The sequence below is a fragment of the Gadus chalcogrammus genome, chromosome 19, assembly GCF_026213295.1.
Source record: "Gadus chalcogrammus isolate NIFS_2021 chromosome 19, NIFS_Gcha_1.0, whole genome shotgun sequence".
In the NCBI taxonomy this organism is placed as follows: Eukaryota; Metazoa; Chordata; class Actinopteri; order Gadiformes; family Gadidae; genus Gadus; species Gadus chalcogrammus.
This window is the reverse complement of record NC_079430.1, coordinates 11727328-11742327: the sequence shown is the minus strand read 5'-3', so window position 1 is coordinate 11742327 and position 15000 is coordinate 11727328. Positions and strand designations below refer to the sequence as shown.

At 43.9% G+C, this 15000-nt stretch overlaps 4 protein-coding genes across 4 annotated transcripts in view; 1 reads left to right on the top strand and 3 right to left on the bottom strand.

The window, feature by feature from the left end:
- The window catches only part of LOC130372842 (diacylglycerol kinase iota-like), a 49587-nt gene extending 43295 nt beyond the window's left edge, over positions 1 to 6292 (bottom strand). Inside the window, exon 1 of the mRNA XM_056579001.1 lies at positions 5809 to 6292. Within this exon, the coding sequence (XP_056434976.1) occupies positions 5809 to 5907 (99 nt within the window). The 5' untranslated portion in view covers positions 5908 to 6292. The remainder of the gene's footprint in view (positions 1 to 5808) is intronic.
- Positions 6293 to 7422: 1130 nt separating this feature from the next.
- On the bottom strand, positions 7423 to 11319 carry ssbp1 (single-stranded DNA binding protein 1). The gene is made up of 7 exons (XM_056578730.1): positions 11215 to 11319; positions 10528 to 10592; positions 10331 to 10388; positions 9881 to 10033; positions 9575 to 9662; positions 9260 to 9348; positions 7423 to 9036 (listed from the first exon to the last, which is right to left on the bottom strand). Exons 2-7 carry the CDS (start codon positions 10549 to 10551, stop codon positions 8993 to 8995), a joined length of 456 nt encoding a protein of 151 aa, XP_056434705.1. The 5' UTR covers positions 10552 to 10592; positions 11215 to 11319; the 3' UTR covers positions 7423 to 8992.
- LOC130372620 (uncharacterized) lies at positions 11300 to 12982 on the top strand. The gene is made up of 2 exons (XM_056578729.1): positions 11300 to 12081; positions 12488 to 12982. The coding sequence occupies exons 1-2, from the start codon at positions 11740 to 11742 to the stop codon at positions 12956 to 12958; spliced, it is 813 nt and encodes a 270-aa protein (XP_056434704.1). The 5' UTR covers positions 11300 to 11739; the 3' UTR covers positions 12959 to 12982.
- Positions 12983 to 14002: 1020 nt separating this feature from the next.
- The window catches only part of c19h12orf56 (chromosome 19 C12orf56 homolog), a 12513-nt gene continuing 11515 nt past the window's right edge, over positions 14003 to 15000 (bottom strand). Inside the window, exons 13-14 of the mRNA XM_056578728.1 lie at positions 14726 to 14907; positions 14003 to 14381 (exon numbers count right to left, since the gene is read on the bottom strand). Of these exons, the coding sequence (XP_056434703.1) occupies positions 14243 to 14381; positions 14726 to 14907 (321 nt within the window). The 3' untranslated portion in view covers positions 14003 to 14242. The remainder of the gene's footprint in view (positions 14382 to 14725; positions 14908 to 15000) is intronic.

Below are 15000 nucleotides of genomic sequence, written 5' to 3'. Positions count from 1 at the left end.
AGAAAGAAAGAAAGAAAGAAAGAAAGAAAGAAAGAAAGAAAGAAAGAAAGAAAGAAAGAAAAAGACAAGGGTACTAAAAATAAAGTGAACATGAGAGCTATATATTTAGCCGTGCGTCGTAGCGTGGCTGCCCCTGTGGATTCGGCGTAATAAGCCCTCTCACTAAGATGATTGCTACCTTCTTTAGGCCTCAAAGGCCTGCATGGAGCAAACTCCAGCTAGCTGGCTAGCAGAGTCTCCAGCGGTTCACTACGGTTGCTAGCTCAAGCGTGGGGGTTGCGTCAGATTTTTAAAGCAAGCGGTGCTGTCACCGAGCCCAGAATCCAGTTCAGGCCCATGCTTGCTCCATGTGTGCACCAGCAGCGTTCCACAGCAGCTTCCAGAATCATCTCTCGTGTCTTTCTGGCAGCCTAGACTGGAAGACCCGGCTCTCACGTTTCTTCCTTCCTTGCTCGTGGGTTTGATGCAAATTCTTCTCGCAAAGTTGAGAAGAAACTCGAGAATGTTCCTCCTGAGTTTTTGTGAAACGTTTTCTCTGGGATTCACGCCATTCATGACAAGATGGCCGTGGGACGTTCTTAAGTCCAGGTCAATGTATCACCTTTTAATACCTGTCATTTTTAGCAAAGGAATATAAATATATATATCACGTAGAAAGAGCTACGAATATACAAATATAAATATATTGTTCTGTCATTAGTTAGGAAAGGCCCGGTTTCCTCATACAGCTATTTTCCCCGTCTGAATATAAATCAGGTCCTGAGGGTGTGAGTGTGTTGATGCTTGCGAGTAAAAGCGTTTGTGTGTTAATGTGTGTGTGTGTGTGTGTGTGTGTGTGTGTGTGTGTGTGTGTGTGTGTGTGTGTGTGTGTGTGTGTGTGTGTGTGTGTGTGTGTGTGTGTGTGTGTGTGTGTGTGTGTGTGTAAACCATAACCTGAAGATCCAGCTGTACGTCCAGATCCTCAAGAATGAAGAGCAGCATAGAGGAAATACTGGCTTGTCTTCATCGCTCTTTGCATGCATTGTGAAATGGAGACAGTCTGGTTCAGCGGCTGTGCGTTACGATTGGGCCGTTGGTGAGCGTGCAAACGTGTGTGAGTTTGGCATTATATCAAAGTGGGCCAAGTTAAAGAGAGATAAAGAGGATACAGAGAGGAAAACCAGAGTGAGTAAAACAGAGCGAGAGACAGAGACGGAGAGAGAGAGTGAGTAAAACAGAGCGAGAGCGAGAGACAGAGACAGAGACAGAGACAGAGACAGAGAGAGAGAGAGTGAGAGAGAGAGAGAGAGAGAGAGAGAGAGAGAGAGAGAGAGAGAGAGAGAGAGAGAGAGAGATGAGTTAACAAGCAGGATGCCCTGCCCCAGAGGAGAACAGGCACTGGCCTGAGAACACCCAGAGTCAAAAGGAGCAAGCTGCATTGACCTAGCCTGTGTGTGTTTCTGTGTGCACATGCATGTGGTCGTGTGGGCAGCAGACACGTTTGATTAGCAGGCCTATCAGAAGCGTATTGTGTGTGTTCTGAAAGAATTGACCACTCAACCACACTAAGGCACACCCACACACACACACACACACACACACACACACACACACACACACACACACACACACACACACACACACACACACACACACACACACACACACACACACACACACACACACACAAATAAACACAGGAGCTACAGGGTCGGGCTGGCCCATAAGAATGTCAAAGTGAACTTGTGTTACCATTGGACCTGCAGGCTAAATACCCATGCTCATCCTCACCACAACATAGACACATTAGTATTTCGCTACACTGTAGGAAAGAAAGACTGCCGGATTCACAAGCCATAGAGACCTGAACTGCAAGTTCAGTTCTGAGGAAAAAAATGAATGGATGTATACAGTAGGCTATATATATATATATATGGGTAATAGTGTGAGGAATGTGTGGGAATACAGGCCGATATTTGAATATCCTACTGCATAAATACCTGTGTTACTCACGCATAATATGCGTCACGGAAACCAAATCACTCATAATGCAAATATCCGTCTGACAAGTTGGACAAAGGAGATTCTATATTTGACGCTTTAAGCAAACAGCCGCTCTACGCGTTACTGTGACACAAGTGAAGCACTTCTGAGAAGCGCTGGAAGCTGTTGTAGAATGCAAATACACTCTCTCGCTTTCAATCGCCCAGATGTGTGTTTGTGTTTGTGTGAACGATGGGGCACCATGTGTCCGATCGTGAGTGTGTGTCTGTGTGTGATAATAGTTTCCTTATGATAGATCAAGGTTCAAGGGAGTTAAGGGAAGATGGGTATGTGACTGTCAGACAAGTTTTTATTCTACCGTATTCTACCCAAGCGCGCACGCACACACACACACACGCACGCACACAATTAAATTGCTAATTACAATTCTCGATTCATTACGACAAATGCAGAAGGAGCGGTGTCTGGTGAGTGACCAGACATCTGATGAGATCGATTATCTTGTAAGCCGCCTCGTTGACTGCGGCTTTCTGAAAGGCCATTCATTTATCTGTCCCTGGATGCGTGGATGGGTTCACGGGGGGCTTGTAAACAACAGATAAGCTACAACTGTTCCCAGATAAGCCCAGCATGTCACAACAACAGGTAACGGACACACTAGAAGTTCACTGTGCCATGCTTCCTATCAGCCACCACAAATATTAATCAGGAAAAAAATCAGCAGAACTGAAACCATGGCTTTATCTTATCAGGTAATTGTCATACAAGTGTGCATGGCTATTAGCTGACATGGGCAATTACCATTTCCAAACACACCAACAGTTATCACCCTTGATAACAGTCTTTGGAAGAGAACATATGGAATACCATTTGTCCAATTGTAAAGTCCAATTCATCTGACTCAACGCTATCCATTTGGCATACTCATTGGCAGGAAAATGGGTAGAGAGAAGGTCGCTGATTGAGATCGGTGTACAAATTCTAAGAAGTGGGACATTTAATTGATAAGGGATTTAATAAGGTTGGCTTGTAACCTATATATGCAGATCTATTTATAAATATGAACCATGTGACAGTTTATGGGACACAGAGTGAGAGTGGGAGAGGTGTAGGCCCATGTCTTAATGAGAAAAACAGGGTGGGTTGTGTTAAAGCAACACACGCACACAGCCTCAAAGTTGACATTGTTGTTAGGAATGCCATGTCAACTAACCCCAGGAGGGAAAGTGATTCTGTGCCCCTGTGTGCGCCCCTGTGTGCGTGTGTGTGTGTGTGTGCGTGTGTGTGTGTGTGTGGGGGGGTAAAAAAAAACCAGAGGAATGAGGAGAGTTGGGAACAGCCAGGAGAAATAGACAAAGACGCCTCTCTGTTCTCCTGCCATCAGAGAATATTCACCTTTCCTCTCAAGTCACTCACACTCCTCTCTCTCCCTCTCCCTCCCTCTCTCTCTCTATCTCTCCCTCTCCCTCCCTCTCCCTCTCTCTCTCTCTCTCCCTCTCTCTCTCCCCTGCACCCTCTTTTTTTTTGCATAGGCTGCACATATGAAAAGCCCTACTATGATAGCCTAGCTAAATATAGAGGTCACTACGTTAACTTGTATATTAGAGGGCCCATTCATAACCCGGCATGCCTTCTATATAAACCTCTCAAACAGTAGCTGCATAGAGTGGTGAAAAAGTGAGCTGAGCTTTCACTAACCAAACAAGACCTCGTTGATCTTTGTTTCTTCACATCTTTAAAAGGTGGTTTATTGGCTGATATATAGTTCCACTGTGACTTCCCTATGTTGTGTACATTGTATGTTTTCACCCTATCCGCGGTGGGAGTGAAGGAGGTCACTAACAAAGGTGAGGAGAAATCCTTTTGTCGTACTGAATGCAGGACAATAAAGTGTTGGATCCGGATGACAACTGCTGAAGGGCCCAGGAGCCAAGTGCAGACGCAGCAAATGCGGTTCGTTGAGGGTTCGACACAGTAGGAGTGGATCCGACAACCTAAAAAAATAGGGCACTGTAGTTTGCACACTTAAGCCATCCGTTATGATTAGGACTGTGGTTCCTCTCCTCATCTTTATACCCCGGAACGGTATGGGATTAAGAAAAGGGTTAAACCGAGGGGGATATCATTCATTGATGGATGAGTTTCATTTTTGACTTTCCCAGTGTCACGTTAGGTGACACTTTGGCTTTCACTCCTCAGGTTTCTCGTCCCGGGCCTCGGACGAACCTGTCCTGCGACCTCTTACTGGAAGTCGCCAGCATACGTTTAGGGAAGTGAGGAAAGGTGCCAAACAAAAAAGGCTCTTTTAACTGAGTTAGGTGTGTGTAAGCACTCCGGGATGGATGCTAAATGAACCCCCCCGGGCTGAGGGGGGATGGGGCAGGGTGAGAGGCTTGTTTAATGAGGCTGGGACCTGCTGCTTGTTGCCGCATGCATAGGCTTTAGCAGACACACAGACACACACACACACACCATATTACCTGACTGTCTGCAGCCTTAACCTGGACTATGCCAAATACCACATTATCAGTGTGTGTGTGTGTGTGTGTGTGTGTGTGTGTGTGTGTGTGTGTGTGTGTGTGTGTGTGTGTGTGTGTGTGTGTGTGTGTGTGTGTGTGTGTGTGTCTCAAGGGGTGTCTGATTTCAATCCTGCAGGCCAGCTGGGTTTTTTTTCCCCAGTAAACCCAATCCCTCCTTGTGCAAAAACACAAATGCACAAACGAACACACACATGTGCGCTGCACACACAGCTTTTGGCCCAAAAGAGCTTCTACCCAGAAACCATATGGTTGAGACGCATACCATACCTAAGTTGCATAACCAGACAAAAGTTTTCCTTTAGACGAGGGATCACGTAAGGAGACACTGTGTGTGTGTGTGTGTGTGTGTGTGTGTGTGTGTGTGTGTGTGTGTGTGTGTGTGTGTGTGTGTGTGTGTGTGTGTGTGTGTGTGTGTGAGTATGAGGGTAGCCTGTGGCTGCAATAAAATGAAAGCTTTCTCGATAGTGGAAAGGGAATTATCCTGTCATCTGCATAAAGTAAAACAGTCATACATTATCTATGGAAACCCTTGTATATATAGGCTAGGCTATATCCATACATGTTCATACTATATACATGATTGCATAGAATAGTTAGGTGGAAAAATAGAACGCAGACTCAAAGGAAGGAGATAGGTTTTTGACGTCCATGAACACAACTTGCAGAACTCACTAAACGTGCTTCTCCTTTTGTTCTATAGGTATTTAGCGATAATTACTAATGATTAGGGTTGTACAGGTCAGGCGTATTATTCAGAGCAAGCTTTCTTTGGATGCATAACTCTCTGTTGGCTGCAGGTTTTTACGACCCGCCAGGTATTCGGCTCGAGGCCCCTCTCTAATAGGAGAGGACCACTCCAGACGATACTTTTTCAAAAGCATTAAGCACCGAGAACACCCACTTCACGCCAAACGCTCAAATCATTAGATATTATTGTAGCCTACAGTATGGGGGAACCCATCAGAACAGTAAACCCATCAGGGCTATTACTTATCGTATTGGGTTATGGCTGAAAGATGTGCTCTGTGAGAAATGTGAACTATGACGAGGAATGGAACTAGCATCCTGGACCCCAAGGCTCGCCCAGACAGCGGAGCGCAGGGGACGCATCTGGATCTCTCGTGCACGCACGCAAGTCTCACACGCACAAAAATTCAGGCGCGCGCATATACACGCACACAGACAGACACATACACACACTCTTCTAGCCCTGTATAATGGGGGAGAATGTACATAGTCTTTGATACATTAATTTAGAAAGTCTTCCAAACACTGAGCCACTTACGGTGCCGTAAAGACCGTTGTCGTGGTCCCCGTTCTCCGAGATCTCACTCAGATTCCGATCCCAGTGTAGAAACGATTCGCCACTGTCCATGATTTCCATCTTTTTATATTAACGCGGCTTCTGGGCCCGATCTGTCCTTAAAAAATGTCAAATAACGTGATGTCACCAAAACGATGTTTTCTTGCAGCGAAGTAAGACTTTGTGACTCTCGGTCGCTCTTTTATTCTGCCTAGATATCGCTCAAGTCCATGCGAAAAGTTATCAACAACTTCGGTATGGGAAAGACGCAGATGTGCTTCGCCCGACCCTGAGGCATTAATCTTCGTGAATAATCGGCTTTGTTTTCGGGTGAATGATCACAAACGTGGTAACTGCAGCCGGCCAGCTGGGTCTTGTTTATCTTCTTGATTCAAGGTCTACTGGAGTTGAAAGCTCTCCTCCTATTCTCTATCCTGGGGAGAAGTTTCACCAGCAGACAGCTTAGGATATGTGGGCGGAGTCTGGCGGCGGAGCAGAAGACAGGCTTATCTTCGCCATAAAGGTGCGGCCACACCAGACGCGTATCTCGCGTACTTCGCGTCTCAAATCGCCATTTTCTCCATAGGGAACCATTGGTTTAATACGCGTATTACGCGTATTACGCGTATTAAGCGTATAAGCAACATTGTACGCGCGTATAGCGCGTATGTGGTGCGTATATTTACGCGCAATACGCGCTATACGCGCGTATATCGCGTATATCGCGTACATTTCAAGAGTTCAAAAAATTGAACTTTTTACGCGAAGTACGCGAGATACGCGTCTGACGATTGCCGCCTTGCCCAATCAGCGTTGAGCTTGACCCGACGTCACTGGCAGAGAGTAGTGAGCTTGGACAGAAGCATACGGCCGACATTTTTCTTTATTCTGTGTGGAAATAGTAACATAGTTACGCCATTAAATGCTTTTATGGAAACATTTCTAGCGAGAAATGTGCATTTTACTTTCATAATGTTCGCTCGGTGAATGTGAAGGATGTTTGGTTTGATAGTTATGACGAAGAGGGAACGCTCCGTTCACTTGCATGGACATTGGACTCATCTAGGCGAGTGACGTATGCGCGTATGGCGCGTATTGCGCGTATGTGACCATTTTTGACACAAAATGGTCAAGCAACATTTTACGCGCGTATCTCGCGTAAAAAGTACGCGAGATACGCGTCTGGTGTGGCCGCACCATTAATAACATTTGTGTGTTTATGTTAGGAGAGCAGTCAGCAATGCATTTTTTTTCAAAAATCTATTCTGCCATAAATAGTCAATGTTTGCTTCTAATAGTTAATGCCTAATTAGCCAGAATCCACAAGTTCCTTACGGTCCAAGACCCGCCCACATATTTCACTATAGCGGTCGTCCATAATGAATGGCGGCTGCAACGGCCAATTGCGTGGCTTTGACTCCTTTGTCATACTTTTACAAATAGTAAAGCCAATAGAATACTGTCTGTGCACTACCAGGGACCAATCCAATAAGGCCAAGAATACCTCTGACCAAAACCCACCTCCATTGAAAGATATAAAGACAACAATCAACTTGCAGCCAAAATATCTAATATCTGCATTAACTTGTAACAGAGCGAATTTCTGAGGCATTAATAATGTATACCTTGTTTTAATCATTACAGAAAAGGTAGAGTGGGCAATGTCTGTCAAAAAAGATAAGATGGCATGCATTTGAATACATCTTTAAAGATATTATCCAGATAAAAGTACAAATAACTTAACCAGGGGTGGCATTGAGATGGTTTAAGTGCTATGAGCCATGGGAAATTAAAGTAGGCCAACGCAGAACGTGTTCCACACTGCTTGCAGCCAAATACATGTCATCATTGCAAAAAAGTGAAGTAGTTTGAACTTCTATAAAGAAAACATGCATATTAATGCCCTCTGGTAATCCATTCACAATTTCGACCGACAGTGAATAGCAAGTTAATTCCTTAAAGTAAAACGAAATAAATAAATCCATTTGTGTGCCGAAGAAATGTTGTATTCATATATACAAAAATGAATTTTGTTTGCCTTACAACATAGATCTGTCAACCAAGACAACAAAAAGCAAACAATGAATGACTTGCTGAAACTTTTTGGCTTGCCTGCTTAAGGAAATTCAACTGACTTGGCCGCAATATAAGCAACAACCACACTTTGCACAACTGAAAGGGTCACCGCATCGTGACTATAGGACTTATTTAAGGAATAGAGAGGCATAAAATAAACCAGACAAAAAAAAGAAAAAAATACTTTTGTTCCAAGTGGAATAAAAAAAACTAATACCAACTTCAGAGACACCAAAAACAAGGAAATAATACTCCTAAATGCATCCACAATTTTTTTTTGGAGAATTGATACAGTGACTAGGAATCGCCAGAGTTATCACCATAAGAATCAGGAAATGTAACAAGATAGCAGTCTTACTGTTAGAATAAACAACAAAATACAGACTTCCTGTAACTCAAACCTTCCTTTATATGAATAGCAATGGGGGCAGTTGTTGTTGGGTCAGATATCTTTACATTTATCGTTGCTATACTATTTGTTGCAAATCCCTTCAGTGATTCCAGCACTTTCACTGTGTTGTTAAACTCGATTTGGAAAAGGTTTGATGTAAAGCCCGATCCAAAAAAGAAAACCAGCAAATCAGACATTGGTTAGATGTTTTAAAGAGTTGGACATGATCAGTAATGGATTCAAATATCCATATTGATGACGTAACATTTTTAATACATCATAATTGCTTAAAGCATTATGCTCTGGTTGTTCTATTGTCTTCCTACCAAACCATAACTAACTCTGTTGCATCTGCTTGTCACATTCATTTTAATACAGTGAATTCCATAATATAGAGAACATATGGGATTATGTATATATATTTGTAAGTATCAGACAGTTTACCCATGACATAAACAGTAGACCTCTTTCTGCTTCCTTTACCACTAGAGGGCGCCAAAGTCACACAATGCATTGTGTTGCACTATATTCTGTCCCCTTAAAAAGTGGATACAAACAGAGCTCCTCTGTTCCTCTCTTCCTGGTCAGTGTTGAAGTCCTCAGACGTTTTACTGAAGAACGATCTAAGAAAATGAGTCGAGATGGGGCTGGGGGCGGACTTCTTTCCATAGTGGGTGTAGAAAAAACTACTTCTCTTCTTCATTGTCGTTCTCGTACGTTGTCACTAAGAAAGACAATGTTGTCTGAGAAGAAAAAAATATGTTTAAAAAGTTTAAGTCTACGTTTTTCTTGATTGTCAATGGCCATGACATAATTTGTATGCATGTTTGGGACAATCCAAAAAGATAATATCAACATTTTCATAAACTTATCACAGGCACTACAATCAAAATGATTTGCATGCACCAAACTACGTGTGAAGATTTTGCATAGTTCTGCCATCAGTTGCGTGTGCGCGTGGCGTACCTGCGATGATGGTGGTGGCCTGGCGCCGGACCTGGTTCTTGTCTACATACTCGCCGTAGTCCAACTTCCCCTCCACCAGAATGCGAGCTCTGGGATAACCAATGACGGAAAGGATTTTAGACCAACAGCTCAAACTTTACGAAGGCAAACACAGCACCTATGAATTTTTAAAAAAATTATTAATTTGCCAAAAATTTAAACGGGGGAAAAAATAAATAAAAGTAGTACAGCTACACTGCATTGGGTCAGGCAGCACTTTCAGCTACTCCACTTTAGGGGGTTCTCATGACTAGAAAGGTTAGCGGTGGTCCGTACCCCTTCTTGACGTACTGGTACGCAATGTCCCTCAGGCCCGGTTTGAATATGGACACCCGGTGCCAGGTGGTCTTCTGGCTGACGTCGCCTGGCACACAAATGGAGTCAAGAATCACTGCTTGTTATTACTGCTAATGGATACACAGTCCATACTGTTTGACTCAAATGTATCCCTTATTCACTGTCCTAACACTTGTGGACCTTAAAGCCAAGTGTGTGCGCGTGTGTGAGACACAGATGGACATTGAAGACATGTAAACAAAGTGTCTAAATGTGTATAATGTCATGAGGTGTGGTCGGCCGTACCTTGCTGTGAACTCTGCGAGCCCGCCTCTCCCTCCCCGGAACGCCACATCTCATTGGTTGCCATGGAGAAGATGGTTACCGGGTTACGGCCCTCCACCTGCCTCATGACGGGGTCCTGACCCACGCGGCCTAGGAGCTGCACGCGGTTGATCGCTGGAAGACACACACAGACACACACTTTATGAACATTGTTTTACCTTATGGCAATTGGAAACACTTCTGTAGCCTATTACCCTAGCAACAGCCTGATGACAGCAACTCATTCAGACCTTTTTAAGTCCTTTAATGACCGACCTATCAGGCCACTGCTGTTGTTTCACATCAAGTTCAATAATGGTCACACACAAAAACAACAGTTTCTTAAAAAAATATACCTAACAATGTAAAAAGAAGATTCATCTCTATAGGGGCAAACCACAAGTAAATACACAAACACACACATAAACTTACATCTCTCCAGGATGAGACTTTGGTCTGTGCTCACGTGCCGCACCACCTGCCTAAACATCTGTAAAGTAAAACAAGAGCAGCACGTGTCATTCAATCCTGTGACTGCCTAAATACAGTCCCACTCACAGGCATTGTTCCAATGGTATTATAAACTACACGAAAAGGAGTGAAACGTTGCAATGGTTTGTCATCCTCACCTGTGCCGAAGCGTTTCTAAACATTTTCTCTCTGTGCCGAAAACCTCAGAGGAACAGAATGGTTTCTGATAGGAGGGAGAATTAAATGGTTAGAACTGCAGTATGTCGAAAAAAACATGCTTTGTAACACATGAAGATGTCAGTCCCATTACATGTATGCATTTAAAACATGACTAAACACAAATAACAGCTTTGAATTTAGTGAAATTTAAATTAGTAATTTAGAGATTAAGAAATTAGTGAGTAAGAACGCCTTTCCATTATTTTGGACCAAAACAACTGGTGACAGCATGTGTGCGTTCAAGGCCAGTGTTCGTAGCTAAACAATAACTTTACAGTATTTTGTTTGGGATATTAATAATACAAGCAATTGCATATATCCATACACTCGGATCATCAGCGCTGTTCAAGTGCATCTACTCAGTACCGAGACGACAGGTCATGTGCGGGCCTACAGTGGTCACACAAGGTGGCTGATAGATTAACACATCCAGGAGGTGGAAGCCTGCAGACCTTGCAATGAGGCTGCCGACTCCCGCCATTGCGTTGACTTGACATCACTCTTTACATTGATTTTTTGTTCTTGCATGATAAGATACTAAATACACGTAAGTTTTATAATTGAAGTTGATAATACTGTCATTTTAAAGATCGAAAATCCAAAACATGTGAAATTGAGAAACTTACCAGAGTCGCACCACTGAAAAAAATCCTGTAACCTCACGCTGCTTCCGGTCCGTCCTGTTTAAGGGCCGGAAGTTTTCGTACAGTTTCGTACATCCTGGAGAGATGTATAGAAGGTTCCACTTCCAATCCAATGATAATTTGAGTAATTGATAATGTCCAACAACTACGAACAGCATAATACAAACAATATATATGATATTTGATCCTTATTATCTCGCAGTGCAACAGTCGGACTAACCCAAATTATTTGTAAAATTGGTATGCGATGCTTCAAAATGAAGCCCGACCCTAGTCCAGACGTACACAGACCGGACTGCGCTGGGATCCGCGCGACCTAGATGTACGCAATAGCGGACATCCGTTGACGTCCGCATGCAGAACATGCTTGGATGTTGGTATTAATGAGAAGAACCCACACTGCATGATACTTTTACATCGAGACGCATTTCGGGTCGAACCGGGAACATCGTATATATATATAGATCATAATAACAGGACACAGGTTAAAAGGAGATACAATAACCAATGGAGTCCACGTTTGAGGAGAAGCTGGCCTCTGAGGTCCGCAGGTACGTCCACCTGTACGACCCTTCCCAGCGGGATTACAAAGACTTCCTAAAGAGCAACAACTCCTGGAAGGAGATCGGAAAAACGCTGGGCAAGGATGAAGCGATCTGTCGAGCCAAATGGAAATACCTACGCGACAGGTTTTCCAAAGCAAAACGTAAATTGAAGTGGGCGAGAAGTGAGGATGGCGGGGTATATGGGGTGGCCACTGTTCCACCGCGTATTTACACGATGCTGAGCTGGCTGGACTGCTTCATCAAGCATCGTGAGACAGAAACGAAGAGTACTATTCCAAATGAGGTACAAGCTTATTCACACACGCACGCACCTACACACACGCACGCAAACACACACACACACACACACACACACACACACACACACACACACACACACACACACACACACACACACACACACACACACACACACACACACACACACACACACACGTTCTGTAGGCTATAGGCCTACTTAATGCTAGTGTATTCTAGTTATTATCTTAGTTATTATTATATTAGTAAACAAAGAACAAAACATACACCTAACCTTTAACCATAACCTTCTCAATGCTATGCAAATGGTGATGTTGAACAGTTGCTGGTTTCTGTGGCCAGTGTGTTCTGGTGTGTTCTAGATTAAACAATGTTCCAGTGTATTCTACCTTACATTCCACCAATCTTTCCTTTGTATCCCTCGATTGTAGCCGGATGACGCCCCCCCTCCCAATAACGAAGCCCCAGACGAGAAGCTGGAAGCCTGGCTGACCCCCGAGAAGCCGGTGTCCCTTCCTGAAACCGCAGCTCATCCGCCGCCTTCCGTCGCGGTCGGGGGGAGCAGCTGCCCGCCCACCGAACCACCAGCCAAGCCCGAGCCCGGGGGGTCCCAGCAGGCCACTACGAGGCCGCTGTCGTCGTTGTCCTACATGGCAGCCTCGATCCGGCAGGGCCAGGCAGCCCGCCGACGGGCGGCCAAGAGGAGGAGGCGAGCGATGGGGATGAGCGGCCCAGTGCGTCCGGTCGCAGCGGCTGCTGTACCGAGAGGAGAAGAGGACGATAATAACGACATGTATTTCTTCGCCGGTACCGTCTGCCGTTTCCTTCGGAAGGTGCCTGAGGATAGGATCGATGACTTGATGCTGAAGATCCTCCATCTAATCAGGGAGCATCAGGAGTAGGGAAAGTAGAGGAAAATATTGGCCTCTTTCTCTTTCTTTTTTTACTTTTAACTTGTAAATAAATTCTAAAAAAAAAAAGATTTGTGTCCAATAGGTCTATGTTTATAAACTACCACAAGCATTATTTTAGTTAGTTAAATAGAGCAACTGCTGGTACCTTTGTTAACTTGTTATGATTGTTTTGTTTAATTGTGGTTTTAGAAACAATCATTCTTGCATCCTAGGTTATAAATCCACATTATTACATGTAAAATCATTATCCAGCACCTCTGCTATTCCTAACGGTATACTATCAAAGTGGAAACACAATAAGACACATTCATGAATGATCTTTAATGACAGATTCATATGTGAACTGATCATAATAATAGTCATTATAATAATAGTAAACAGATGTAATCTGTTATGCTAATACAAGGCAGTGAACATGTCAACAACTAGTTATTGCCTCTATCACTCCAAGAAAGTGCATTGGAAATGTGCAAGCAAAAGGACAGCAAAGCCAATATTGGCAATAGTACCTCAAACACCTTGTTAAGTGAAAGTTATTATTGACTTCTACACCCTGGCAATCTCAAACCAGTTAGGTCCTACTTACAACAGCGAACCTGGATACTGATCAAGCAAGGCTTACAGTAAGATAAGGACCCATGTTTCTCACTCCACAATGTAAGGAACGTGAAGTCTCGGTCATGATAAATTGGGTGACACAGTGTTGTTAATTTGTCACCTGATAGTTCCTTCATATCCACAGATAAGGCACACTCCTGAGTTCTGTGAGGCCAATGTGCTTATAGAATATAATAACGGCACCAGTATCGTATGAAGTAGATACTGCGTCATGCAGAAAATGAATTTGATGAATCGAGTGTGTGTACGTCATAAATTAAATGCCTAATTAATTTCTACACACTACTGTTAAAATATGATTGTCAATTGTTTCACTTTTAATATTATCATCAAATATAATGGTAGACTTACCATTAACTTAGTAACTACCATTACTAATATTTGTTTCAAGATGAAAACCTTAAGGTGGTACAACCAACATGATTCATTTCCCACTTGAAGTTTTATGTTGCTGTTCTGTTCTGTTTACCAAATGTAATTAATGGAGTAGACTAACTGATACCGAGACAGTATAATCTCCCCACATTATTTGTGCTTTGATAGACACAAGTAAACCGTCTATTTTGCTTTATCTAAATTAACCATTGCGATAATACAAAACGGTGGACTTTTCCTTCCAGTCATTTGCCAGCGTTCACTGCACTGTGCCTGCAGCTAGTATGCTAGCGTGCTAACAGGAAGCAGTCTGGGCAGAATGAGGGTGAGGAGCTGGTGGATGAGGCCCAGGGCAGGCTGGCTGATGGGGTAGTGGGGAGGCAGTCTCTCTGCGGCGCTCGACAGCTTCACGCAGTACCTGGGGAGAGGCGACGGGAACGAATGAGCTGTCCGGGACAGGAACATTATGTTCTTGTTGCCGAAGGGCCAGAAACGTAAGCCTCATGGGACCTTCAAATAATCAAGATTGGGTTTCGCCACTCTGAACATCAGGGAGATCTCCCAGGCTATAGAAAGATAGTGCAACCAGATAATCAATGGAACTGGTAAGATTGGCTTCAAGTGATTTCAAGCTTGTGTATTATTCTAGCCTTAATCCTACAAGGATTTAATATTCCATATTAATTATTCCCTTATAGACCTCAAATAGCGTTTATACGAGTAAAACTAGATTGGATTTGGCGCCCTCTGGTGGTGACTGACCGGAACTCCTCGTGGTAGTGGGAGTGCAGGTAGTGTCTCAGGCGTTGGCTGTGCTGCAGGCTGGCCAGCAGAACCCTGCAGCCCTGGAAGAGGAGCACGCTCTGGGCCGGGCTCAGGACCGGTGGCCTGGGGTCCGACAGCACAGAGATCACCTGCTGGGCTTGGTAGCCCATGAAGGGCAACTACACACACACACACACACACACACACACACACACACACACACACACACACACACACACACACACACACACACACACACACACACACACACA

Excerpts from the sequence above, each read along its gene's own strand:
- ssbp1 (XM_056578730.1), bottom strand. The coding sequence starts at position 10,551 with ATGTTTAGAAACGCTTCGGCACAG. Across the intron at positions 10,034-10,330 it reads AAGTCTCATCCTGGAGAGAT|CGATCAACCGCGTGCAGCTC; the intron begins GTAAGTTTATGT and ends TGTGTCTTCCAG. Across the intron at positions 9,037-9,259 it reads GGCCACCACCATCATCGCAG|ACAACATTGTCTTTCTTAGT; the intron begins GTACGCCACGCG and ends TTTTCTTCTCAG.
- LOC130372620 (XM_056578729.1), top strand. The coding sequence starts at position 11,740 with ATGGAGTCCACGTTTGAGGAGAAGCTGGCCTCTGAGGTCCGCAGGTAC. Across the intron at positions 12,082-12,487 it reads AGAGTACTATTCCAAATGAG|CCGGATGACGCCCCCCCTCC; the intron begins GTACAAGCTTAT and ends CCTCGATTGTAG.